Raw genomic sequence first — 25,093 nt, forward strand, 5'->3', positions numbered from 1 at the left:
ACGTACAAACGTAGACATTACAGAGCGGCGCGCGTCTGTAAGAAGACGGGGCGCCCGCTCATGACCTGCTTTTCTTCATCTCTTCCCCCTCCAGTGCGTTGGTGGTTTCGAAACATGGCGCATTCAAGGCAGCCCCGGCTCCTAGCCATGCAAATACCCGAACAAGTTGTCATTAAATCACTGCTGGCCGCCTCTCCTGCACATCCTTTTTTGTGTGTGTTGTAATTGGGTTTACTGCGGTGACGGAGGGATTTCACTTTTTCCTTCCGCTCCATGCTTCGACGAAGGCGGCCTTGTCTCTCAACGTCAGGCCCACGCGTTTGTTTCGGCACAGTCTGGCCAGAGCCTCGGCGACCTTGTCGAGCACGCGCTGCTCCTCGGCGGAAAGCCCCGTAGGCTCGCCGCCCATACGTCGCTGCGCGGAGGAGCCGGTGTCGTGGGAGGATGACACGCCATTGGTCTGGGCGGCGGAGGAGTTGAGGATGCTCTCGGCGACGCGGACGCGGATGCAGGTGGTCGGGCGAGAAAGAAGATCCCAGAGGAACTTGAACCAGCGGCCGGGAACGGGGGTGGTGACGTCGGCGGGGGTGTAGCGGATGCTGACGGGGAAGATGTGGACGTCGGGCTTGGCGGCGAGGAGGGACGGGGTGAAGGGGAGGACGCCCTTGCCGTTTGTGGTGGTGGCCTCGGGGAAGACGGCGACGACGCGGTCGGGGTAGCGCTCGAGGAGGGCGGCGAGGTCGGTGAGCTTTGCGCCCTGGCGGGGGGCGAAGCGGACGGGGGAGAGGGCGTAGAGGACGGCGCGGAGGAGGGAGATGCGTTCGACGGAGCGGGTGTTGGGGTAGGAGACGGTGAAGATGGGGTCGAAGATGGCGGCGAGGTAGATTGCGTCGATGGGGGAGGTGAAGTTTGCGGCGATGACGGAGCCCGGGTGGGGGAAGCGCTGCGGGGGCTGCTCGGCGAGGGTGCCGCGGCGGACGCCGTCGAGCTGGAGGTCGACCCACCAGATGCCCGGGATGCCCATCATGCCCCAGAGGAGGATCTTGCGGGCGGCGACGGGCAGGAAGGGCAGGTGGTGGAGGACGAGGAAGTAGGTCGCGACGTAGGTGATGAAGAACGGGAGGCGGATGAGGAAGAGGAAGGCGTGGAAGACGGAGGAGAGCGCGGAGAGCGGCGTCTTGACGGGGATGAAGGGCGAGATGCCGGAGCCTGAGTTGGGTGTGTGTTAGCGACGGCGAAAAACATGGTCGCGAGGATGCGTGGAGGTGCTAACCTTTATCGCGGAACTGGCTGAACTTCTCCATGGCTGCGTTTGTGGTTTGGGATATGTGGTCGAGGATCGTGTAAGTCGGAGCAGGAGGCCGGAAGCGGGAGGTTCGGGGTGTAGATCACGGCGGCATGTGGCTCCGTCCGCAATGCGATTCGTGAAGGGATGCGCTGCCGAGGGAGGGGGAGTCGCGGTCCGAGTCGAGCTTCGTCAATATCGGGATTGATGGCTAGCAATGAAGGATAGCCTTGCGAGAGGGGATGGGCGGAAAATGGCGTCGACAGAACAACAGCAGTGATACGCGTGCCTCTGCACGGCAGCCTTCGTGTCCTGTTTGATCAGACAGATTCCTTGTCGTCGTCGGCGGGGGGGCGTCAAGACACAAATCTCTGGCGGAAGCTGGCGAATGAGCTTTCCAACGTCATGGTGCGACAGGCTGGTCTTCGTGACATGTGAAAAGGCCACACTGCGACCTTGTTCGCGCTGGGCGTTTGGCGGCGCAAAGAAAGCTGCTGCTGGTCTGACCGCTCTGGCGACCGCTTTCCGTATCTGGAGAGATGCCCCGCTTTGTGACGGTAGAAATTCTGGTCTGACTTTTGAGTCGGGACGGGCGTCGGCCTTAGGCAGGAACAGGGAGCTTCAGTGAGCGGGTGGCACCGACGTCCCTTACCTAAGCGGTTGTCCTGGAAAGGTGTTCCTGGGTGGCTGGGATTAAGTAGCTTAGGTAAAGCACCTGGTGAGGCATGTAGCTTGCATAAGGTGCACAACCTGCACAACTCCGTCGCCCAGACAACGACGGTCACAATCCAGTGTAAACAGGCGGCCCCCTGTGAGGGCCTCCACAGTCCCCAATCGGGAAGCGCAAACAAGCCGTCACAGCAAAAAGACAGCAGATTGGCACCTCGAGCTGGTGCACTCAAATCCACACCCCTCCCCATATTCAATCATAGCTGTGGACTTTTCGCGATTTGTAGTTGCCATTTCGCATGTTTGCAGCTTCAACTCTGCAACAATAACGAACCAACGAAGAAGACGTCGTCGCCGTCTCCCACCGCCAGCAGCGGCTGATCGCCCACAGTACCTATCGTACATTAATCGTCCCAGTCGAGTCTGTCAACAAGCCCCGCCGCCGCATCGACGACAACACCACCACCACCGCCAGTCAACATGGACTCCTCGGAGAATACGGTGCGTTCTGCGCCTCCTGCGATGACATTCACGACAGGAAAAACAAAATTGGCTGACCCCCGATGGCGATGCAGCAGCACCAGTTCCGAACGTCCGTCATACGACCCCCCAGCGCGCTGCCCCGACCGGGGACGAGCATGTCGCACTCGTCGAGTATCCATTCGGGCGGCCTTTCAGAGATGAGCGATGCGCAAAACAACAGTCGGACGATGAACAACAATAGCAGCATGATTCCACCGCCATCATCGGCCAAGGTTGGCTCGTTGGTCGACCTCAAGCGACATGTCCCGCAGCCAGGTGGGTATTTTCCTGTTCCAGCTGTTCCAGTGCTGCAGGTGCTTGCCAGCGAAGTGTATCAAAGCCCGCTGACCGCTCTTTTGCTGCAGCCCAGATTTCGGACCCGAAGCGCGGCAAGACCCTCGCACAGCGCGCTGGCGAATACCCCGGCAGAGACGCCGCACACTCAACACACCCTTCAACGGCAGCAGCGGCTGGCCACAATGCTGCTGGTGCTGGTGCTTCTGGCCTCACGAGAGCGGGTTCGGTGAGGGGTCAGACTCTCGCATCGGTAAGTCACCACCACCACCACCACAGGTGCACACACACTGTGACACCACTCGATTGATTGGACTCGTCACTCGCAGGAGTGAAATGGGTCCATTCTCTCTTTTTTTTCTTCTGCCCTCTCGTCCCGTCCAAGTCCATGTCCACGTCTTGTCCCGCCCCCATTCCCAACCAACCTTCAAACCCACCTTGCTCAAGTCTTCCCCCCTCCCCCCTCTTTGCTACTCCTACTCCCTGCGAACCCTCGTCAACCTTCGAATGTCCTTTACATGATCCCCCCCGAGCCGGCTCGGACGTCGCGATGGAGCTGTGTGCAACCAGCGTCGACGTCGACGTCCTCCGCATTGCTCACTGGATCTGTGTCCATCTTTACCGTGCCTCTCGACGAGCCCTGCGTACCATCATCTGCGTCGCCCCGCGGTTGTCTACCCTGCCGGGATTGCTGTTTGCCCTGTCGCTGCACTGGGACCACACCGACGTCCATCATCCGGGCCTGCACCAAGAGAGACAGCTCACCATGATCCGCCTCGACTCTCGACGACAGCTTCAGCCATTTCAACCGCTGCCACCTGGTCCTGGCCCGACCTACTTCCGCACCACCTCTGGCCGCTTCCAGCTATGTCTCGGCAGCCAGAGCGACAACGGCAGCTCCCGGGGCGTTCGTCTGTTGGTTGATGCAGAGGTGCACCAGGCGACTACTGAGGCGTGCATCACGGACATCACAGACGACATCGGGGACAGGGATGACATGCTTTCTGTACCACAGGCTGCTCGTCACAAAACCGACCTGTGCCTATGCTGACTCGTTAGCAGTTCAGAAACCCCGCCAGCAACGCCCTCGCGCGTCACAACTCGACCTCGTCGACGACTTCACGATACGGCCAAAACAGCAACTTTTCCGCCAGCGTCGGCCCCGGCACCAGACAGCGCCATGAACGCTCGCAGTCGTCGTTGGGCAATAGCCGGTCGGTTCACGCACAGTCGGTCTCCGGACATCCGCGCTCCCGAAACGCAAACACCGCAAGACCTCGCACAGCTATCGGCAATCGAATTGAGGATGAGTGTGATGGACCAATGGCACAACAGCATGGTACGACCAGTCAATTTCGTCAACTGAACTTTCAACGCAATTTTGAATTTCCGCACAACACGTCAAGACATGCCATTACAGCACCCCAGATGAACCACCCGTCACGCAGAGAAGTATCTCTCACCAGCCGGTTCGGTGCACTGTCCATCAAGGACGACACCAGCTCGGATTCTGCCCAAGATGAAGATCAAGTGGTTTTCAGCCAAGAAAGCAGCGTCACCTCGGCGACTACGACTGCGAGCGGCGCCGCGCAAATGGACAACGTCACCATGCGCTCCCCTCGCAAGCTCGCCATGAAACCGCCAGACCTGTCGCCGAAGAAGAGGCACGCCAGTCGCATGACTGACCCAGCCACGCCTTCGCCAGACTCTAAGCGCGTTAGAGCCGACATGAAAGTATTCGAAGAGGCGATTATGTCCACCATCAAAGAATCTAGATCCCCCGCCAGATGCCCCTCCCCTAGTAAACTCATGTTCTTGACCAAAGATTCTAACACAACTCAATTCGCAGCATGGGATGTCGAGGGACGCTTGGGAGAGCTAGACTCTCAGTTTAAGAAGGTGCAGGACTCGATGAATAGCATGATTTCCGACAAGGAGTTGATGGATGAGAGAGTTGAGATGTACAAGAAGAGAAGTGAGTCGATCGATGAGAGATGAGATGAAAGTTGGCTGACGGTCGCAGTATCCGAGCTGGAAACCGAGCGAGACAAGTTCGCAGACCGAAATGAGAGCCTGCACTCGGAGCTTAACAGCATGCGGGAGCAGGTTTCTAAATTGACGATTGAATCAGAGACTGAGAAGCGCAGCCACAAGTACGAGCTCGAGGATGAGGCTCGCAAGCGCCGCCATGAGGTGGAGCAGCTCCGACGGGAATTGAGAGATGAGGTTGCACGACAGGAGAAGAGCCAGAGTGAGGCGTTGGCGGCCTTGGAGCGACATTACAAGACCATGATTGAGGATGAGCGGGCCAAGCAGGGCAAGGAGATTGAGCACCTTCGCATGCGACTCGGAAACGAACAGCAGGACCTCCACCTCAACCTGCAGAAGAAGGACCGCGAGGTGTCAGAGATGCGAGCTGTGATTGAGGGGCTAAAGGGCGACTTGGACCGCGAGCAGAGCTTGAAGAAGGGGCTCGAGGCCACCATCACCGAGCTCTCGTCCTCTACTCACCAACTACAGGGCAGAATCAACTCCCTCACCGGACAAGTCGACTACCTCCAGTCCGACAGCAAGGCGCAATCCGACTCTTACACGCAAATGGAGGCGAGGCTGCAGGAGGCTCTTGAGCAAGCGGAGTTTGCCAAGGAGAAGCTCATTAAGGAGGAGACGGAGCGCCGCATCCTCTTCAACAAGTACCAGGAGCTCAAGGGCAACATCCGTGTTATGTGCAGAGTCCGCCCCGTTCTCAGCGCTGCGGAGGGTGCGCCGGCGCAGGTTGCGTACCCCGACGACAAGACCTCGGCCGAGATCGCCCTCGCGGGACCCGAGGAGATGAACAGCATTACCGGCAAGGCTACCAGAAAGAACTACAACTTTGAGTTCGACCGCGTCTTCGACCCCAAGGCGCAGAACCAGGACGTGTTTGACGAGATTTCTCAACTGGTGCAGAGCGCGCTCGACGGATACAACGTGTGCATCTTCTGCTACGGTCAAACAGGTTCCGGAAAGACCCACACCATGTCGTCTCAAGACGGTATGATTCCTCGCGCGACACACATGATCTACGACACGGTCAACAAGCTCAAGGAGAAGTCGTGGACATACAAGATGGAGGGATCCTTCATTGAGGTGTACAACGAAGAGCTCAACGACTTGCTCACCGAGGGCAAGGGGCGCAAGCTCGAGATCCGCCACGACGACGTGCGCAAGCAGACGACGGTCGTCAACTGCAAGTCGGTGTCGCTGGACTCTGCGGACACGGTTGAGATGATGCTCGACGAGGCCCAGAAGAACCGATCGGTGGCGGCAACCAAGGCTAACGAGCGGTCGTCCCGTTCGCACAGTGTCTTCATCCTCAAGCTGGTGGGCTTCAACTCGGCAACGGGAGAGCGTTGCGAGGGCACCCTCAACTTGGTGGACCTGGCTGGTTCGGAGCGTCTGAAGCACTCGCAGGTCGAAGGCGACAGGATGAAGGAGACACAGAACATCAACAAGTCCTTGTCATGCCTTGGTGATGTTATTGAAGCGCTCGGCAGGGGGAGCGGACACATTCCGTACCGCAACTCCAAGCTGACGCACTTGCTGCAGTATTCCCTCGGGGGCAACAGCAAGACGCTCATGTTTGTGATGGTTAGTCCCTTGGAGACTCACCTCAAGGAGACGTTGACGAGTTTGAGATTTGCTACGAAGGTAAGCGGGATGCAGAACCAATTTCAGAAGAACACGAGACTAACCAGGCGCAGGTTCATAATACCCACATTGGTACGGCGAAGGCGACGAAGAAGGTTTAAAAGGCCAGAGGGCTGGCTATGGAGGCGTTCTTGGATGAGTGACACAGTGACACGGCGACAGGCGTTGGAGGAATTTTGCGCTGCAGATGGGGCATTGTCGAGTTTGAGTTTGTATATCCTAGAAATACGTACAAGTACGATTTCTACACACAGTCAATACAGCACGAAGGTTGTTCAGGCAGTCATTTGAAGTTGTCGTTGTGAGGCTGTGATTGATGTGTTCTGGCCATGGCCAAGCATGGGTCATGTCTTGGGGGGCCCCCTTCTGTCAGCGGGCGCTAAACTGCCCTAGACCTGCGTCACCCCGCGGCCGGCCCCGGGCCACACGGACGCTGCCCTGGCACACGGAAACAAGGCGCAGCCAGCCCCCACCAGGCTGTTTCCAGGCGGGGGGCCTTCCAACAAACGCTGAAGACCTCGGTGCAAGGCGGTGGATGGCATCATCCCCCACCCTCACCACTCCACAACCACTCCTTTAAGCGTTTCGCCGGCCGAGCAATTGGATCAACAAAGGACTGGTACTGGTGGCAAGGGAGCTTGCATTCTATTCTTTGTGTCTCGTTTTGCACGAAAACATCATCACATTCATTTTTCGACATCGCTGCAGCAGATTGTAGGGGTAGGCCCGACAACGAACCGAACAAACGAAAGGTCTCGACAGACCGCAATCGACAGCTTCCTGACGACGAACGGAACGACCTCACGAGACTACACTCTGCACTCGAAGCAGACCCGAGCGGGCCGCCGACTTCGAAATAGGATATCTAAAGGTGGATCGGGCTGCTAGCCAAGGACACAGCTTCCCAGCCGCCATAATGATGCGCCAGCAGAGAAAGGGCCTGTCGAGCTCCATGTGGGCGTCCGAGGGAAAGTCCACGAGCCTTGGCCGTCCCTCGACCTCAAAGGCGAAGGCCCCGACGAGCTCGACGGCCAACCCCGTAGCAACACGGCAGCCCTCTCCGACCATCTCCGCCGAGGCCCGCTCCGCGGTGAATAGCATTCCCACCCCGCCGATGAGCACCTCGGGGTTTACGTCTACGACTCCCGCAGCGACGACGAAGGCGAAGGCCACGACGGCGGCGTACAAGAGCAGCGACCCCGCGGCGGACGCTGCACAGGCACACAGAGAGCTCAAGCGCTACGAGCAGATTGTGCGGCGGATGCAGTGGAAGAAGCCGTTCCTGAGCGAGGGGTACGACAAGGCGACGGTGAAGTTCGCGGACGAGAAGGGGCGGGCCGAGGCGGAGATGATGTTCAAGCTTGACTTTTACGAGTACTACATGCTGCTGGAGAGGGCGCTCGTGCACCTGATGGGGGTGTTTGAGATTGGCGTGTCGCCGGAGACGACCTCGACGTGGGGGCGCAGCAGCAGCAGCAGCAAGAATGGCAGAGGGGCGGACTTCTCGACGAAGCACAGCTTCCACGAGAACGTGATCTTGTCGCTGCAGAAGGAGGAGAACCCGCTGCACGAGGTGCTGGGGACGGGCGACGTGCTGTTCCAGCTGTCGAGGGCGAAGACGTTGCGGAACTGGTGGAAGCACGCGGAGGACGAGAGCACGCTGGGCGCGCGTAAGAGGCGGGCGGCGACGGCGCCGTTGGAGAGTTTTGATCTGACGCTGATTTTCAATGCGGTGTTTGAGGGGCTGGATAAGGGGTATGTGATTGCGGACAGGTGGGTGGAGGTGTTGCAGAGTAGGATGAGCTGGGCGGATGAGGTTATGGATACAGAGGAGGATGGCGAGGATGCGTTTGACTGGATGGTTGACGCGATGGACTGGCAGGCCGTTTAAAGGTGGCGTATGAGCGACGCGCCTTTGGGGATGAGCGGAGGGGAGGATGCATCGTTAGGCGATACCCTTATGGTCCATGCATATTTGAGTATGGCGTACGTTGGATAGGTTTATACACGCGGGTTTCTTAAATTTGTGCTTGGCGAACGTGGTTGTGGTGGTGGTGTTTGATATGTGAGTATGTACACTGCAGTCCCGCTGACGAAGTGGCTTGCGGGGGTTGGGTGAGACATGCAATGTGAAGTGAACCAACTCCTTTGCCAAGTCTTTTTTTTTTTTTCCCTCTGTATGATTGTGTGACTTCTTCTGCCGGCTGCATATTGCAGAGATGCGGGATCCGGTTTTCTCAATGCCCGCGCCCCGAGGACACCGCGCGGAGACGCATGTGAGCGTTCTCGAGGTGGTCCAGAGGTGCATATATCAGTGGGGGACTGGGGAGGAGGGATTTGCGACTCCACTGCTGCATCGCGATTTGAATTGAAGGGAAACGAGGTCTTTTGTGGGATTCTTTGGATATGGAGATACAGTCCACGAAGGCGTGTAGAGGAGAGGAGGTCAGTTGGGAGAGGTAGGTCGGCATCGGGGCCGTTTATCTGTCCGGCATAGGCAGATGCAAAACTCAGACTAACATTATGTTTCTAGTCTGTCTTGCGGAAAAGAAACGGCTTGGCTTGAATGGCGTTGGGCATGTGGGATGCGGGATGCGGGATGCGGGATGCGAATGTTGCGAGGGGAACGACTTTTTTCGTATGCATGTCTCATGACGCAACAGGAACTGAGATCACAATGCGAAGCTCGCGAAGGTCATTTCTTGTATTCAATTGCCTGTGGGACAGTCAAATAGTCACGCTTTGCAGGAAACATTGGGCTTGGCGGCTATTGGGAATGCGGGATATGCGAACGTTGCGAGCTGAACGAGAAAGGGCACTTTCGTAACCCCACATAATCCAAGACAAGCATGATCAACGGCGCCGGAGGGAAGCTTGTTGCCCACTCCCGCCGCCCAATGGCTGTCTGATGTGAGCTAGCCATATTATATGTTGCACTCGGTTGCTATATCCCGTTCAGACCGCAAGCACGGGGGTGAGGGTGTCTTGTCACTGTCAGGTTTGCGTGGTGACGGCTGCACGGCATCGCGAAGCTATCTGATAGGCAAACGGGAGGAGGTTCGTTCGGCTGGACGAGATCGCAGAGGCAGACAATCGATGGAAAGGCAGAGCAAAGCAAGCATTGAAGCGGCTAAACCGTTTCGGTGGGGGAGACATCCTTGTTCATGTTCAGAGTTTCCACGCTCGGCTCCTCCATCTGCCGCGCACCGTCTCGTCGCTAGCGGCAGATCCAGCGGTTTGGATCCCCACCGGCGCCGACCACCATCCTCTTCTCTTTCTTCGTTTTGGGTCTTTTGTGCCCTTGCTGGAATGGTTCTGCTGCTGCTAGTGACAGGAGGGGAATATGGAGGTCCTGGTTGGGTCCTGCTTGAAATTGTCTAGCCCATGATTGGACTGCTGATGCGTTTCGCTGCGGTGAGGACACACTGCGTAGAGTAGCAGGGGGTTGCACTGATGTCTTGAACCATGAAAGGGCACCAGTCGTATTCGGAATCGTCATCCATTCTGGCGGGGTCGTTCGTTTGGATTCGCCCCGGGGAGGAGGTATCCTTGCAAGGCGTCCAGACGAAGTTTGGGGATTGGACTAGGGGACCCCGTCCTGGATGGCCCGTGAAGTGAGGGGGACGGACGGGCAAAAAGGCAGAGCTGTTGTTTCTGTGTCTGCCTGTGCCCTTTCTGCCTTCTCTGTCGTCTACTAGCGCGGCGTTTGAAGTGGTTGACGGCGCTGGACTGTCTTCATTAGTCGGTTCGAGTGGCGGGCGCCGGCCTTGTATCATACTGACGCTATCCCACGTTGTAGACATACTTTACCAAGTTGCTCTCCCACCTCGTCTACCCCTTCCCCCTTCCTTCTTCAACCCTCGAGCAGAGGAAAAGCTTCGGGTAGAGCGCGACTTGAGCCATCACAAGACGAACCTCTTCCCCCCTCCATAGTCCACTTTGAGACGAAAGAAAGGCACAGACAGACCACGATGTCGGTCTCGACGCTCCTCTCGACGGCTCTGCACCCGCAGAACTGGCCGACGAGCATCTGGGTGCTCCTCCTCACGGGGGTCGCCTACGCGGTGGGCTTCCTCGCGTACCGGCCGTCGTTCCCGCGCAACGCGCCGAAGCTGTTCAAGGGGTACCCCGTGCTGGGGGCGCCGCGGTTCTTCACGGACCGGGGGAACTTCCTGACGGAGGGCCGGCGGTTCGGGCGGTCGGGGAACTGGAGCTTTTATTTTGGCAAGATGAGGATTGTGGGGTTGTCGGGGGAGCCGGGGCGGAATCTGTTCTTTGAGAGTCGGGAGTTGGATTTTACGAAGGGGTGAGTTTCTCTTTCCCGATTACATGGTTTGGTCAAGGAGGAAAGAAAGTGGATGGGACTGACGATTGGGATGTTAGGTATGGCGCCCTCTTCAACGCGACGCCCAAGATCGAGGTATCCCCCGACCAATCCGTCGAGGAGGACTTCGCAGCCAAGTTCAACCGCCTCATCGTCCGCCTCCTTCGCAAAGAGCAGCTCTGCAAACGACTCCACCTCCTCGTCCGCGACACGCACGACACGACCGAACGCCTCGCCGGCCGCCCCTCCAAGATCAGCGACCCGTTCGAAGACATGTACCGCCTCGTGTTCCAGCTGACGATGCGCATGGTGGGCTGCGACGAGATCGCCGAGGACGACGCGCTGCTCGTCAAGACGCTGCGCATCTTCGAGGGCATCGACGCGGCCAGCACCGCCACGAAGGTCATGTTCCCCTGGATGCCGACCATCGGGCACTTCCGGCGCGTGTACTCGGGTGCGCAGATGTACATGATCCTGGAGCGGGTGATCAAGGAGCGCAAGGCGCGCGGCGTGGACGGGAGCGATGCGCTGCAGTACCTGACGGACGAGGGGTACACGACGGTCGAGATGGTGGCGTTTATTGTTGGCGCGCTGTTTGCGGGGTTAATTAACAGCGGGATCAACGCGGCTTATTTGCTGTGCTTTTTGGGCGCGAACGAGGAGTGGTATGGGCGCGTGCAGGCGGAGGTGGACTCTGTGATTGCGAAGCACCGGCGCAGCGAGAAGGAGACGCCGGAGGAGGTGTTTGGCAGGTTTGAGGTGGAGGACTGGGAGGCGGAGTTCCCGATGGTGGATTTGGGGCTGAAGGAGACGATTCGGCACACGATTACGGGGTGCGGGTTCCGGTATAACGGGACCGGGAAGGATATTCCGATCGGGGACTCGGGGGAGGTGGTCCCGGCGGACGCGTTCGCGGTGTATCATTTTGATGACACGCATATGAGTGAGAAGTTCTTCCCGGAGCCGTTGAGGTGGGACCCCGGGAGGTTTTTGCCGCCGCGGGAGGAGGACAAGAGGGATCCGAGGGCGTTTAACGGATGGGGGAGCGGGCGGCATCCGTGTTTGGGGATGAGGGTGAGTTTTCCTTTTCCTTCTTTTTGTTTTTGCTTTTTGGGGATGTCTTGGTTCGTTGGAGATGAGGCTTGCTAACGAGATGCGCTGCGACAGTTTGCCAAGCTGGAGACGTTCGTGGCGACGGCGATTTTCGTGGCCAAGTTTGACTACCACCTGTGCGACGCGGACGGCAAGAGAATGGACAAGGTGCCGGAGGACTCGGTGGACCGCAACACGCACTCTGCGTCGAAGCCGAGGAACAACCTGTACCTGAAGTATACCGAGAGGACGCGGTGGGCAAAGGCGTGAGGGTGTTTGGGGTGAGATAGGAAGATTGGGTAGGAAGAGAACATGTCTCGTTTTGAAGACGTCTGTGGGCGTGTCATGTCATTGCATATGTTTCTTACCGTGAGAGGCCTGTTCGGAAGACTTGATGTAAAGTACCAGTTTCCTTATTTCAGCATCATGAATGATGAGGATGATTTGTGTGAATGGTTTCTTTTCGTTTCCCGGCCACTCGTTCGGCGAAGATGTGACCAACATATGAATGTCCGAAATGAGTTGTAGATGCCACCACCGAAAGTCTGGACCACCGAACGCCGAAGCGGAGGACGCCCCGCCACCCTGACCCGAACACTGTGATTGGCTGGGCGCATTGGGCGGTCGCTTCGCACCGGCACGTCACTGCGCAATCTCATTCATCTCAACTCAGCTCCGTCTGCTCAGATCTGGACTTCCATCCCCCATCTCCGGTGTTTGCCCCCAACTTCACTCCTGCTCTTGCGTTCATCTTCTCTCATTTGACTTACTGCGGAAGGCGCGAAGCTTCTCTAGACCTGCGGAAAAAGTTGGATCATAGACGAGGAGCCCAGCATCGGCGTCTTTGTTCATCTCCATCGGATTCGGACCTCAAGCCCAGCTCAGTGAGCAACGTCCGGCCCGCAACTCCGACGAAGGGAGCTGGTGGAGGCATCATCATCCGGACATCTCCTCTTCGCCACACTCACCAGGCAAATTTCCCTTCACAACCACCCACGATGGTCGTCGTAACGTACCCCAAAGAATGCGAAGTCGTCCAGCCCGCCCCGCCGCGCGGCCGGGCCGCGACACCGCTCTTCCTCCTCCACGACGGCGGCGGCACCACCTTCGCCTACCACTGCCTCTCCCCGCTCGACCGCGCCGTCTTCGGCATCGCGAACCCGCGCTTCACCTCCGGAACGGAGTGGCCCGGCGGCGTGCCCGAGATGGCGCGCGCGTACCTGCGCATGATCCGCAACACCGTCGCGGGGGCGGAGTACCCGCCCATGGCGCCGTGCACGCTGACGAAAGACGGGCGGCGGCGGTGGAAGATCCTGTTAGGAGGATGGAGCCTGGGCGGGCTTTTGTCGTTGGAGATTGCGCGGCTGCTGGTCACGGGGAAGAACGAGGGCGGCGTGGACGAGGGGGCGGGAGACGGCGGGGACGAGGTCGAGATTGTGGGGCTGGTGATGATTGACAGCGTGTGCCCCGTCTGGCCGGTGGGCTCGGAGGTGAAGATTGGGACGTGGATCGAGACGGAGGTGCCGGAGCACAAGAACCTGAAGCTGGCGCGGCGGGCGATGAAGCTGGCGGGCGGGATGGTGAAGGTGTGGAAGATGCCGCGGTGCGGGGCGGCGTTCCGCAACGGGGTGGACTACGAGGTGAGCGAGGAAGGGAAGGATGTGGAGAAGTCGTTTTACGGGAGCAGGGCGGAGAAGGAGACGGCCGAGGTCGTGTGGGATCGGCCGCCGCGGGGCGTGCTTGTGCGGGCGTCGGATTGTGTGCCGATGCCTGGGGAGGGGATCAGTCCTGTGGATGTGTATCGCGGGGATGCGAAGCTGGGGTGGGATGGGTACTGTCCTGGGTATGTTGAGAAGACGTTTGTGACGAAGGGGAACCACTTTGATATGTTTGCGTGGGGGTATGTTGATGAGATTACGGAGAGGGTGGCAGAGGCCTGTCGGTACTTGGAGGGATGATTGTGAGAGGCGGAAATGGTTGGAAGGTTGGGGTTTATGATGAATTTGAGGTCGTAATACAGGCGCATGGTTGGGTAATTTTGGATAGACTGCATACGGTGTCGGGCACACGGAACCATAGACGACATCACACTGGAAGCTTACGTAGAGGAACGCATCTTGCTTATGCTTAAGACCTCTTCTTAATGACGCCCGTTGTTGCGATGGCCCTCGCGAGTGACTTCTGACTGTAGTAAAAAGGTGGCAGGTGCTTCAAAGCAATAAAAAGACAGGTGACAGCAAAAGGTTGCGTCCGCCGGGGTTCGAACCCAGGTCCCTGGCTTTCATTCTCTGAGAGAGTGGGAGGCCAGAATGCTAAACCACTGCACCACGAACGCGCTTTCATTTGTGATGGTGAGGACGATGGCAGGAACGATGATAGGGAGGCGGACGCGGGAAGGCAGTCGTTCTTGCTGAAAGGGGGAGTCGCCAACTGGGCGCTCCTGCCTGTTTGCTTCACAGAGGCGAATCGGGCAGGCGCCGGAGTGGACCCACCCACCCGGAGGTCGAGTGCCGTCCTATGGCCCGGGCTTCTCACTGCTCCGGCTCGGCGACGGGAGGATGCAGAATGATCGTTTGCTTGAATTTAGGACCTAGCTTCAACCTTTCGAAGCAAATAAGCCACACAGCTGCCCACTCGTCCGTTCAGTTCGCGCCCTCCACCCCCGTCGCCACCACAACCCTCTCCTTCTCAACAACAACCGCTCCCGGAACAGCACCCTGCACACCCCCATTCCTCGCCGGCGCCTCCCCCCTCGCCCACGCCTCCAGCGGCGTCGTCAACACCTTCCGCAGCGCCGCGAACCCGTACCCGACAACGTACATCATCAACAGACTGAACATCGCCCACGTCACAGAGACAACCTGGAAGATGAGCCAGGGACTGTCCTCGAGCGAGTCGCCGAACGTGAAGCCGATCTTCTCCTCGAACTCGACCAGCGCGGTGGTGAAGTTCTGCCGCGACTCGTCGTCGTGGAAGAAGCCCTTGCCGCCGGCCGCTGTGTCCTCCTTGTCGTCGGCGTCGAGGGTCGAGGCGAAGAGGAAGAGCCCGCCGAAGAGGACGAGCAGGCAGAGCATGAAGAGGATCCGCGCGAGGTGGAGGATCCAGGTTATGGAGAAGAGGAGGAGGACGAGGGCGCCGTGGGGGGAGCCGTTGTCAGCTGTTGCGAGCCAAGTGGCGAGGTTGCCTTGGGACGATCGCTGTGTGTGTGGGGTTGGTGCGCGAGTTGGGGTCGAGGCGGCGACGATGAGCTTGGCGACGAGGAAGGTGAGGAGGGAGGGGAGGGCGATGAGCTGGAGGAGACCCGGGTCTTGGCTGAGAGCGGTCATGGCGACGCAGACGAGGATCATGAGGGACCATGACCCAAGGATGGAGACGGCGAGGCCGGTATAGAGCCACGAGGTGGCCTGGCGGAAGATGTTGGCCATGGGATGAGTGGTAGACGGCCAGGTCCCGATGAGCTTAGATTGATGACACGAGCTTGGGAATTGAGGCGTTCAGGTGGCTGACGACCTGGACATATTGTCAGTCGCCGGATGGTAATGATACACAAAAGAGGGACTTACCATATAGAAGAACTCTCTCGATCAATTTGTTCGAGTTCTTGGCCTGTGATTGACAGTCATCGTGGGATGAGATGGGAGGAAGGTGAAGATGAAGATGAAAAAGGGGGTCCACCGTCGTCTGCCTGGATCCTTCTGCTACAGTCCGTTGCACTGATAGCGTCCGCCCCCCCTTTTTTTCCCCGCTTATACAAAAACATGAGAAAAAGCTAATTTTGCACTATAACGCGTATGTTTCTATATTATACATAAACGCGCTAAATCTATTCCTAATACTTTAATTATTATTAATTATTATAGTTATAGTAGTATTTAAATATATAACTATATAATAGAGATATAAAATATATATCTAATACTTATATAGTAGTTAATTTATTAATAAAGATATCACTAATTTAGTTAATTATTTTATTTCTGTACTAATTAATTAATAAAGAGTTTATTCTATTTTTATAAAAGCTTAAAATAATATTTATTAAAGAATAAAGATAAAAGCTTATTATGTAATTTTATATATCTACTTAACAGATAGTTTATATAGTTTTAAATAGTATAAAAATATATTAAAAAGTTTAATATAAGTTTTTTAGAATAAATAGCTTTAATAGTTAATAGAAATAATAACTTTTCTAATAACTTAGTTTATTTATAATTAAAAGTTTATTATTATAACGTACTCGCATAGCAAGTCGGCCAACATAGCGAGTCAGCCACCTTCCTCTACCTTTCAACCTTTTGTATAAGTTAATTCAACCATAACGTACTGTCACGGGCTAGAGCCCGGCCGAGATCTCCGGCTTTGCCGGAGCAGCTACTGAGACCCAGCTCCGCCGGGTCCACTATTCTGCCGTAGCACACCGCCTAGCCCTGGTGTGCTTCACCGCCGCTAGGCGCCTATCCCTGTAAAGTCCCTTCTTCCTTCTTCAGCTTAGAATAGTTAATCGACAGCACCTCTACGTTGAACAAGCCTAGGGGCCAGCCCCTTACACGTACGAAATTAATTAAAACTATATATCATCCTCTTCCTCATCACTATCCCAAACTACTTCACAGGTTTGTGCGTTATGTCCAGACTTTCCGTAATTACCACAGCGTTGCGCGCGTGGTTCAGCACCTTCTGTACGACCCTCCTTCTGAGGGTTATTCTCTCCTCTAGTATTAACACCACCCTTTTCTACTTATAGTGCCTCTATTTATGTAGTATTAAGTAACCTTCTAAGATATAATTAGGTCTTTTTTACTTTTTAGTGCTTACTTAATACCTTATTTACTATATAAAGCCTATAGTTCTCAGCTTTGATAAAAGCTAGTTAGTAGGCTAACTTATTAATACCTTTTGCTTATAGGTTAACTATTTTATATAAAGGTATTAGTAAGCTACCTTAATATATTTAGATCTTCTTTTAAAGGGAGGAAGTATTTTATATATTTTTTAATATTATAGTTAGTATCTTTATATCCTAAAAGCTTTAGCTATTTAGCTATAAGTTTAATAGTATTAGCATCTTTAGCTTAAAATCTAAGTGAGAAAGAACTACTTTAGGGTTAAAAGGTATAAGGCTTATTTATTTAAAATTAGCTTATATATTCTTTTTGCTTATGAAGATAAAGAATACTGCTTTAAAGGTAGGAAAGAAGTTATCTTTAATAATATATAAAATCTATATCTATATTATCTTCTTAATTTCCTTACTATATAAATATTTTAATAAGCTAAAACACTTAATATTAAGAGGTTAGAGCTTATATAATAAATAGGGAGGTATATAAAGAGTAATAATGCTTTATTCCTTATAATATTTATTAAAGTTAGTTAATTTATAGGTATTATAACTATTAAGGATTAAGAGGTGATAAGAAGCCTTTATATAAGTTTTTATATATTCATTAAAATACTTTAGCTAATTTAGGCTAATATTATTTATTATCTATCTATTTTTGCTTAGATAGATATACTATATAGCTAGAAATTAGCTATTAGTATATTAAGAGAGGAGGTGATATTTACCTTTTATAATAATATATAGAGGTATTACCTAGCTATCTATATATACACCCTAAATAATAGAAACCTATTGTCACAGGCTAGAGCCTGGATTGATATCTCCGGCTTCGCCGGAGCAGTTACTGAGATCCAGCTCTATTGGACCTACTATTCTGCTGCAGTACGCCGCCTAACCCGGCCTGCTTCACTGCTGTTAGGTGCCTACTCTTATAAAGTCCTTTCTTCCTTCTTCAGCTTAGAATAGTTAATCGACAGCACCTCTACGTTGAATAAGCCTAGGGGCCAGCCCCTTATATATTCTAAGCTTAACAACAAAAGACGCTTATGAAACCTCATGAGAGCGATACGACTGATTCGCTAGAGGGTAGCGTATTGAGAAGACGCTATATGAAAACCTCACGAGTGCGACATAATAGATTCGCTAGAGGGTAGTGCAAACGATGCGATAACTGCAGAGATTAACTGCAGGGTTAACAAAGCGGTTAACATAAGTATACATCCTCTTTAGGACCAGATAACGCAGCTCTTAACAGCTCTGAATAGGCTTATATTAACAGATAGAGCAACCCTTATGCTGATTATAAGCAGCATACCTACCCTATCTACAGCTGATATAACTATATAGGTAATAAGCGACAGCATTATAATAATAGTGGCTAAGCCTTATAAACCAACCTTAACTAGACGACTGAGGCTAACGCTTCCTAACCCCCTAAAGTTTGATAGCATAAGATGATAAGTTCTATAGTAGGCTCTAGAGATAAACTTAAAGCTACAGATCAACGCTGAAGCTATAGGCGGAGAAGAGAGCGCGTTTGCATATATCTACGCCAGGCTGGAGGGAACCACCTAAGCGATATCCTCTACCTTCTTTGCTGATAGAGTAGCCTGAGGAGACACCTCCCCAGCTTGATTTATAGACTATCTCAAAAGAACGTATAGGGACCTAAACGCTAAAGCCTAAGCCTTAGATAAGTTACGCACTATGCAGTAATAAGAGGAAGAGAGTTTTACTTCCTTCTTTCCTAAGTTTGAGAAGGAGCTTACAGTAAGTAGGGGAGGATCTTAGTAAGATAAGATTAAGATTAACTACTTAGAAGGTATACTGAATTCCTAGTTAAGCAACCTATTAATAGGGGTACCAGAAGCGCTAAAGGACTACTATTAGTTTATAAAACTGCTTCTCACTATAGGATCCTACTTAGATAGCAGGAAGCTTAGGGAACGCTACCTCAGTTACACTTCTCAGAAAGTGCTGCAATCTAACTGCTAACAAGATGCAGATAGAGATATACTGATATCTAGCGTCAGCTGCGCTAAGGGTAAGGAGAAGATAAAGTTATGTTGCTAATAAAGCAGCTCCTCATCTGAAGACCTACTGCAGCTTATGAGAGACACCTATAAGTGCTTCAACTGCAACCAGATCAGCTATATTGCTATATAGTGTCCTAAGCTGAAGCATTCCTATCCTGCGAAGGTTAAGAAAGCTAAGAAGCAAGAAGAGAGCAGTAATAAGAGTCCTATAGAGGAGCTGGGAAGCTCTGAGGCTGAAGAGAGCTTAGGAAAGAGTAACTCCACTGCAAAGTCAGGCGTTAGAGGCTAAACTTAGTGATATCACAAAATAGAAGCAGTTTAAGTATTATATAAGCAGCAAGTTAGCAGTGATCACTACCTGCATATATAAAGGTACTTAAGCAGACGCCCTAATAGATATAGGGTGCAACTTATACGTCCTTATCAACTATAACCTAGCCTGCAAGCTCTGCCTGCTAGTAGTAGACCGCTCTAAGCAAGTATTAGGCAGCTTTAGTAACGCTATAGGCGCTATAAAAGCAACAGGTGTGGTTATCTTTAACCTTAAGCTGTGCAGTTATAATGAGAAGATCTTTACGTATACTATATATAGCCTTAGCGACGATCTATTCCTAAGGAAGCCCTAGATAGAGAGGAACTGCATCCTATATAATGCTGCTGCGCAACAGATATAACATAAGAGGGGCAGCATAGACCTACGTCTAAAAGGCGAGGAAGAGCCAGGATAAGTACACCAGATCAGAGCTGCCCACCTCCTCCTGGGAGCCCCTTTCGTAACGCTTTATAAGAGGGTATAATAACACACTAAAGGAACTGCAGGATATAAAGTTCAAGCGATCAGCCTAGCAGATATATAGAAGGCTCTTGTAAAGAAGACTGAGAAGGCAGACCTAAAAGCCCTCCTCCCACCAGCTGTACTAGCTAAGTTCTGAGAGCTATTCCAACCTGATAAAGCTGCCAACCTTCCACCATATCACCCTAGGGTCGACCATAGGATCCCTATTAAATAGGATAGTAGTAGTAATAAAGCTGTACTACTATAGGGTCTGCTCTATAGCATATCATAAGAAGAACTCCTCATCCTCTATAAGACCCTATAAGACCTACTTAATAAGGGCTTTATCTGCGCTAGCAGCTCAGAAGCATCAGCCCCAGTACTATTCATATATAAACCAAACAGAGGAATATATTTCTATATTAACTACTGCGCTCTTAATAAGCTTACTAAGCGTAACTAATACCCTCTTCCCTTGATTTAAGAGATGCTACAGACTGTTAGCGCTGCTGAGTGGTTCACTAAGCTAGACGTAGTAGCAGCATTCTATAAGATCTGGATTACACAGGGAGAGGAGTATAAGACAGCCTTCCAGATGAGATATAGGCTATTTAAATAGCTAGTTATCCCCTTTAGGCTTATAGGAGCCCCTACTATATTCTAACGATATATTAACAGCATACTTTAAGAGTATCTAGACGACTTTGTAATAGCATATATAGATAACATGCTGATCTACTTAAACAGATCATAATAAGACCATAAAGCAAAGGTTAAGCCAGTACTATATAAGCTTACTGCAGCAGGGCTAATTTAGACCCTCATAAGTGTGCATTCTCTATAAAGACAGTTAAATACTTAGGGTTTATTATTACAGCTGGAGTTAGTATCTCTTATAACCCTGAGAAACTGAAGGCGATTAAGGAATAGGCAGCTCTAAAGATAGTTAAGGGAGTCTGAAGCTTCCTTAGATTTATAAACTACTACTAGATCTTTATCCCAGCATACTTAGAGATTATTAGACCTCTGATAGCTCTTATAAAGAAAGGTGTCCCCTTCTGCTGGGGTAAGGAATAAGAAGTAGCATTCTAGGAGCTTAAGAGGATCTTTGCTGCTAAGCCTGTTCTATATCAACTGGACCCTAAGCATATAACCTATATTGAGGCTGATTGCTCAGGCTTTGCCCTTAGAGGCGTACTCTTATAGGAAGATAAGCACAGCAGACATCATGCAGTAGCCTACCACTCGCAGCAGCTTAACGCTGCCTAGTTTAACTATCTGATATATAACAAGGAGATGCTAGCTATTATAAGCTGTCTATAAGAATAGAGAGCAAAGGTATAGAGTGTCAGCCACTTTAGGATCCTATCAGACTATAAGAACCTAAAGTACTTTATAACGAAGCAGAAGCTTACAGAATAGCAAAGCTGATAGGCAGAGGAACTATCTCAGTATAACTTTGAGATATAGTACCAGCTAGGAAGCAAAGCAGTAGTGCCAGACGCACTCTCTAGATGTGAATAAGATGTACCTATGTCTCTAGAGGATAAGCGTAAATAAGGTTGAATCCTATAGCTCCTCCCAGAAGCAACCCTACCCTCAGCGCGTATATAACATATAGAGACAGCACTATTAATGCTTATATTTACTGATGACGAAGAACTACAGCAACTCTAGGATCAGACCTAAGGATAAGACGAAGTCTACCAGCAGGCCTATGCTGCTGTAAAACAATAAGAAAGAAGCTTCCCCCTAAGCCTTAAGCTAAAGGTTCAGATTGCTGAGTGTGAGATTAATAATAGCAACCAACTACTGTTCAGAGATTAGATTTAGGTACTAGGTAACAAAGATCTAGATAATGACGCAAACACGCTACACACCTATATCGTTTAAAGCACCTATAACTTAATACTTAGTGGCTATCTAGGAAGAGATAACACCCTCGCGCTGGTTGGTAGATAGTTCTACTAGCCTGGTCAGTCGCACCTAGTATAGCGTTTCTGCTGTAACTGCAATAGTTATAGGCGTAGTTATATCTAGAGGGAACGTTATAAGGGACTTCTAAAACCACTACTAATACCACAGCATATATAAAGCGACCTCGCTATAGATTTTATTACCAACCTTCCCCTTATAGATAAGGGCGAGAGATATCTTTAGGTAATTATCAACCAGCTAGGTAAAGGTGTAACCCTTGAGGCGATAGAATACATAGAAGCTGAAGCCTGCGCTAAACGATTCCTAAACTGCCACTTTAGGTTTCACAGCATCCCTATGTTAATTATGAGCGACAGAGGGAGCAACTGGACAAGCTGCTTCTAGCGGCAGTTCTGCAAGCTTTTGGGAATAGAGCAGCAGCTTAGCACCACCTACCACCTGCAGACTGATAGAGGCCTAGAGAGGATAAACCAGGAGATCTAGGCCTACCTATATAACTACGCCACCTACTTATAGAAGGACTAGGTATATAACCTTCCAGCAGCTCAGCTAGCGCTTTGTAGCCGCAATAATAGCGCTATTAGGATGAGTAGCTTCTTCCTAGAGCATAGATATAACCCAGAGCCTATTAAGGTCAAGGAAGCAGGCCCAGCAAGCCCTGAGGGCACCTGTGAGGGCTAAGCATGCAAGTTGGTAATAAGGCTTTAAGATGTGATAGATATAGCCTAATCGACCCTCGCCTCAACACAGTAACGCTATGAGGAGCTGGCTAATAGGAAGCGCCAGCCTATAGAGAGACTAGAAGTAGGCAACAAAGTCTGGCTTTATATAGGGTATTACAGATCCCCTAGGCCTTATAAGAAACTGGATTAGTTACACCATAAGTATATAGTTACAAAAGTTATCTCACTATACGTAGTAGAGCTTGATATACCAGCAGCTATATACCTATGCTTCTATATAGATATCCTGAAGCACGCAGGTAACAACCCCTTACCTGGTCAAACGTTAGATGACGAGCAGCCGCTACTAATTATAGACGATAAAGGCGAAGAGACCTGGAGTGCAGAGAGTATTAACGCTGCTACCTAGAAGCGTCGAGGGCGCAGGCGACGCCGCGAAGTTCTGGTTAAGTGGGAAGGATATACAGAGAGGACCTAGGAGCCTGTTGAGACGCTCCAGGGGACAGAAGCAATGGAGGCTTACGAACGCCGTTATGGCTCTGCGATGGAGCACGATGGAGACCCAGCCTTAGCGCCGCGGGCGCGCCGCCGGAGGGGAGCGGGGGGGTGATGTCACAGGCTAGAGCCCGGATTGATATCTCCGGCTTCGCCGGAGCAGTTACTGAGATCCAGCTCCGTTAGACCCACTATTCTGCCGCAGTACGCCGCCTAACCCAGCCTGCTTCACCGCTGTTAGGTGCCTACTCTTGTAAAGTCCTTTCTTCCTTCTTCAGCTTAGAATAGTCAATCAACAGCACCTCTACGTTGAACAAGCCTAGGGGCCAGCCCCTTACAGAAATCAACCTATTCATTAAATCCTCTATTAACTATATTATAAAGTCTAAGTTCTTTATTACCTTCTATAAGGCTTATAATAAGATCTTTATAAATAAAAATATTAAATCCACCTTCTATAGAGATAATATTTTACTATAGGACCTAAATTATATAATTAGGAAACTTAATATATATATATATATAGATACCTACACCTCCTATAACTAATCCCTCAACACTATTAGCCTAATAGTTATAAACACCCTCTAATTAATATAAAACGCTTTAATAATTAAACTTTATTAAAACTTAGATCTCAGCCTATTAGGGAAGCTCTCTAATACTAATAATTAAAGCAGTTAACTAGTTAGCAAAAAGTATATAAATAATAGCACACTTAATTATAATTTTAATAAATTAAGTATATATACTTTAGGATGCTAATATAATGCTTACTAAGCGTTAAAGAGCAGAGAAAATATATATTCAGCTCAGAGGAGCACTTAATATAGCAGAATCTCAGGTTATCCTAGAAGAAAAGGGCAAAAAGAAACATCCAGCGCCTTAAGAAGGTGAAGATAAGGGTCTATCAAAGAAGGGTCGGTCAGCTCAATAGCATTACAGTATGTGCAGCAAGACAGGCCATAATGCGCAAACGCGTTCTAAAGATATAGAATCATCTAGTGAATCAGATGCTAATAAGAGCTAATTGATTTTCTACGTTGTGGTTATAAAAACTTATATGATGTTTGAAAGATGAGGAAAAGTGTGCGTCTGACTGATATGCGTGGCTGACTGGTAAAGTATGTTAGTATTATCTTACTATTTAATATTAAAATAAATTTTGTTTCTTTTTTTAGTTTATTTAAAAGAGGGAATAATATTAATTGATAGAATATTTAGCTAAATAAACTCTCTAATAAATAGATATATTTAAATCAAACTTAATGTTAATTTAAATATATTAATTAGTCTTTTTTAAATAATAATAATAATAATGTTAGTGTTTTTTTAAATTATATTAATAAATTAGTTTTATTTTAAATTAAATATTATGATTTACTTTTTAGTTTTTATTATTTATATTTAATATATTAATAAAACTAATTCTATTATATATAATACTTTTAAAAATTAAATTAAAAACGAATAAACTATTATTTTTAAATATTGAACTATAAGTAATTTAGATTTATAACATAATTAATTTAGTATTATTTATATCTTTTTTTTTAAATATATTACGAAATAATATAAATATATTATTAGTATTATAATAAACGCTATAAATCTTCTACTTATAAATTAAATAATTTAATAAAAAGTTAAATTAATTAAAGTTAAACTTAATTAAAATAACAATGTTAATAAAAATAGAATATTTTAAAACTAAATCGTTTATAATAAAGCTTTTTTCTATTTTCTCTATATTATTATTATTTTTAAATAACAAATATTTTAAAGCTTTTTATAATAATAAAACAGTTATAACTATACATATATTTTCTTTATAATATAAATTTAAAAGCTATTAAACTATTAATTTTCAAACTAGTTTTAATAGTAATAATTCTTTTGATAGCTTTTGTAATAGCGTTCATAATAATAATAGCTTAATAAATCTATTTAATAAATATAATAATTCTAATTAATAATAAAATAAAATATTAAAAAAGATTTCCAATAGTATTTTATATTGTTTATTATATATACTATTATTTCTATGTATTATTAATAATAAATAATAATAAATACCTAACTAGGTTACTATCTATTTACTAAAATATATAGTAGTATTTAAAAAGTATTATAATACCTTTAAACTATAAGATTTAACAAGGATAGATTAATTAAAGTTATTAAAATGAGTTAATTACTATACTATAAATATCCATATAGTATTAAGTAAACTTTCATATATATATAGGGATTATATATACGTAATTTCAGTAAAAAGGGGGGGTGGACGCTATTAGTGCAACAGACTGTAACTAAAAGTAGACTAGCGCGCGTCCGAAGTTCTGCTCCGATGACTTCCCTAAGTACGGATATCCGACACTTACAAATCTAGCAAAGACTAAAATTTCATCCGAATCCTAATTCTATTCATGGATCAGAAAAGG

The 25,093-nt window shown here is 49.7% G+C and overlaps 6 protein-coding genes across 6 annotated transcripts; 4 read left to right on the forward strand and 2 right to left on the reverse strand.

Annotated features, from left to right (window-relative positions):
* Window positions 1–253: 253 nt before the first annotated feature.
* vps66 (putative lysophosphatidic acid:oleoyl-CoA acyltransferase) lies at window positions 254–1,304 on the reverse strand (the record flags this gene model as incomplete). Its single annotated transcript, XM_037323906.1, has 2 exons — window positions 254–1,209; window positions 1,274–1,304. 2 exons carry the CDS (start codon window positions 1,302–1,304, stop codon window positions 254–256), a joined length of 987 nt encoding a protein of 328 aa, XP_037178160.1.
* Window positions 1,305–3,320: 2,016 nt separating this feature from the next.
* Window positions 3,321–6,561, forward strand: klpA (Kinesin-like protein klpA; the record flags this gene model as incomplete). Its single annotated transcript, XM_037323907.1, has 4 exons — window positions 3,321–3,776; window positions 3,833–4,745; window positions 4,794–6,460; window positions 6,514–6,561. The coding sequence occupies 4 exons, from the start codon at window positions 3,321–3,323 to the stop codon at window positions 6,559–6,561; spliced, it is 3,084 nt and encodes a 1,027-aa protein (XP_037177846.1).
* Window positions 6,562–7,376: 815 nt separating this feature from the next.
* Window positions 7,377–8,351, forward strand: CGCA056_v008661 (uncharacterized protein; the record flags this gene model as incomplete). Its single annotated transcript, XM_037323908.1, has 1 exon — window positions 7,377–8,351. One exon carries the CDS (start codon window positions 7,377–7,379, stop codon window positions 8,349–8,351), a length of 975 nt encoding a protein of 324 aa, XP_037177845.1.
* A 2,080-nt stretch (window positions 8,352–10,431) lies between these two features.
* On the forward strand, window positions 10,432–12,146 carry CYP51G1 (Sterol 14-demethylase; the record flags this gene model as incomplete). The annotated part of the gene is made up of 3 exons (XM_037323909.1): window positions 10,432–10,766; window positions 10,844–11,858; window positions 11,952–12,146. 3 exons carry the CDS (start codon window positions 10,432–10,434, stop codon window positions 12,144–12,146), a joined length of 1,545 nt encoding a protein of 514 aa, XP_037177731.1.
* Window positions 12,147–12,874: 728 nt separating this feature from the next.
* imqB (Nonribosomal peptide synthetase imqB) lies at window positions 12,875–13,834 on the forward strand (the record flags this gene model as incomplete). The annotated part of the gene is made up of 1 exon (XM_037323910.1): window positions 12,875–13,834. The coding sequence occupies one exon, from the start codon at window positions 12,875–12,877 to the stop codon at window positions 13,832–13,834; it is 960 nt and encodes a 319-aa protein (XP_037177599.1).
* Window positions 13,835–14,518: 684 nt separating this feature from the next.
* CGCA056_v008664 (uncharacterized protein) lies at window positions 14,519–15,301 on the reverse strand (the record flags this gene model as incomplete). The annotated part of the gene is made up of 1 exon (XM_037323911.1): window positions 14,519–15,301. The coding sequence occupies one exon, from the start codon at window positions 15,299–15,301 to the stop codon at window positions 14,519–14,521; it is 783 nt and encodes a 260-aa protein (XP_037177833.1).
* Window positions 15,302–25,093: the final 9,792 nt, after the last annotated feature.

This window comes from Colletotrichum aenigma, assembly GCF_013390185.1.
Source record: "Colletotrichum aenigma strain Cg56 chromosome Unknown KSG_Cg56_contig05, whole genome shotgun sequence".
Classification (NCBI taxonomy): Eukaryota; Fungi; Ascomycota; class Sordariomycetes; order Glomerellales; family Glomerellaceae; genus Colletotrichum; species Colletotrichum aenigma.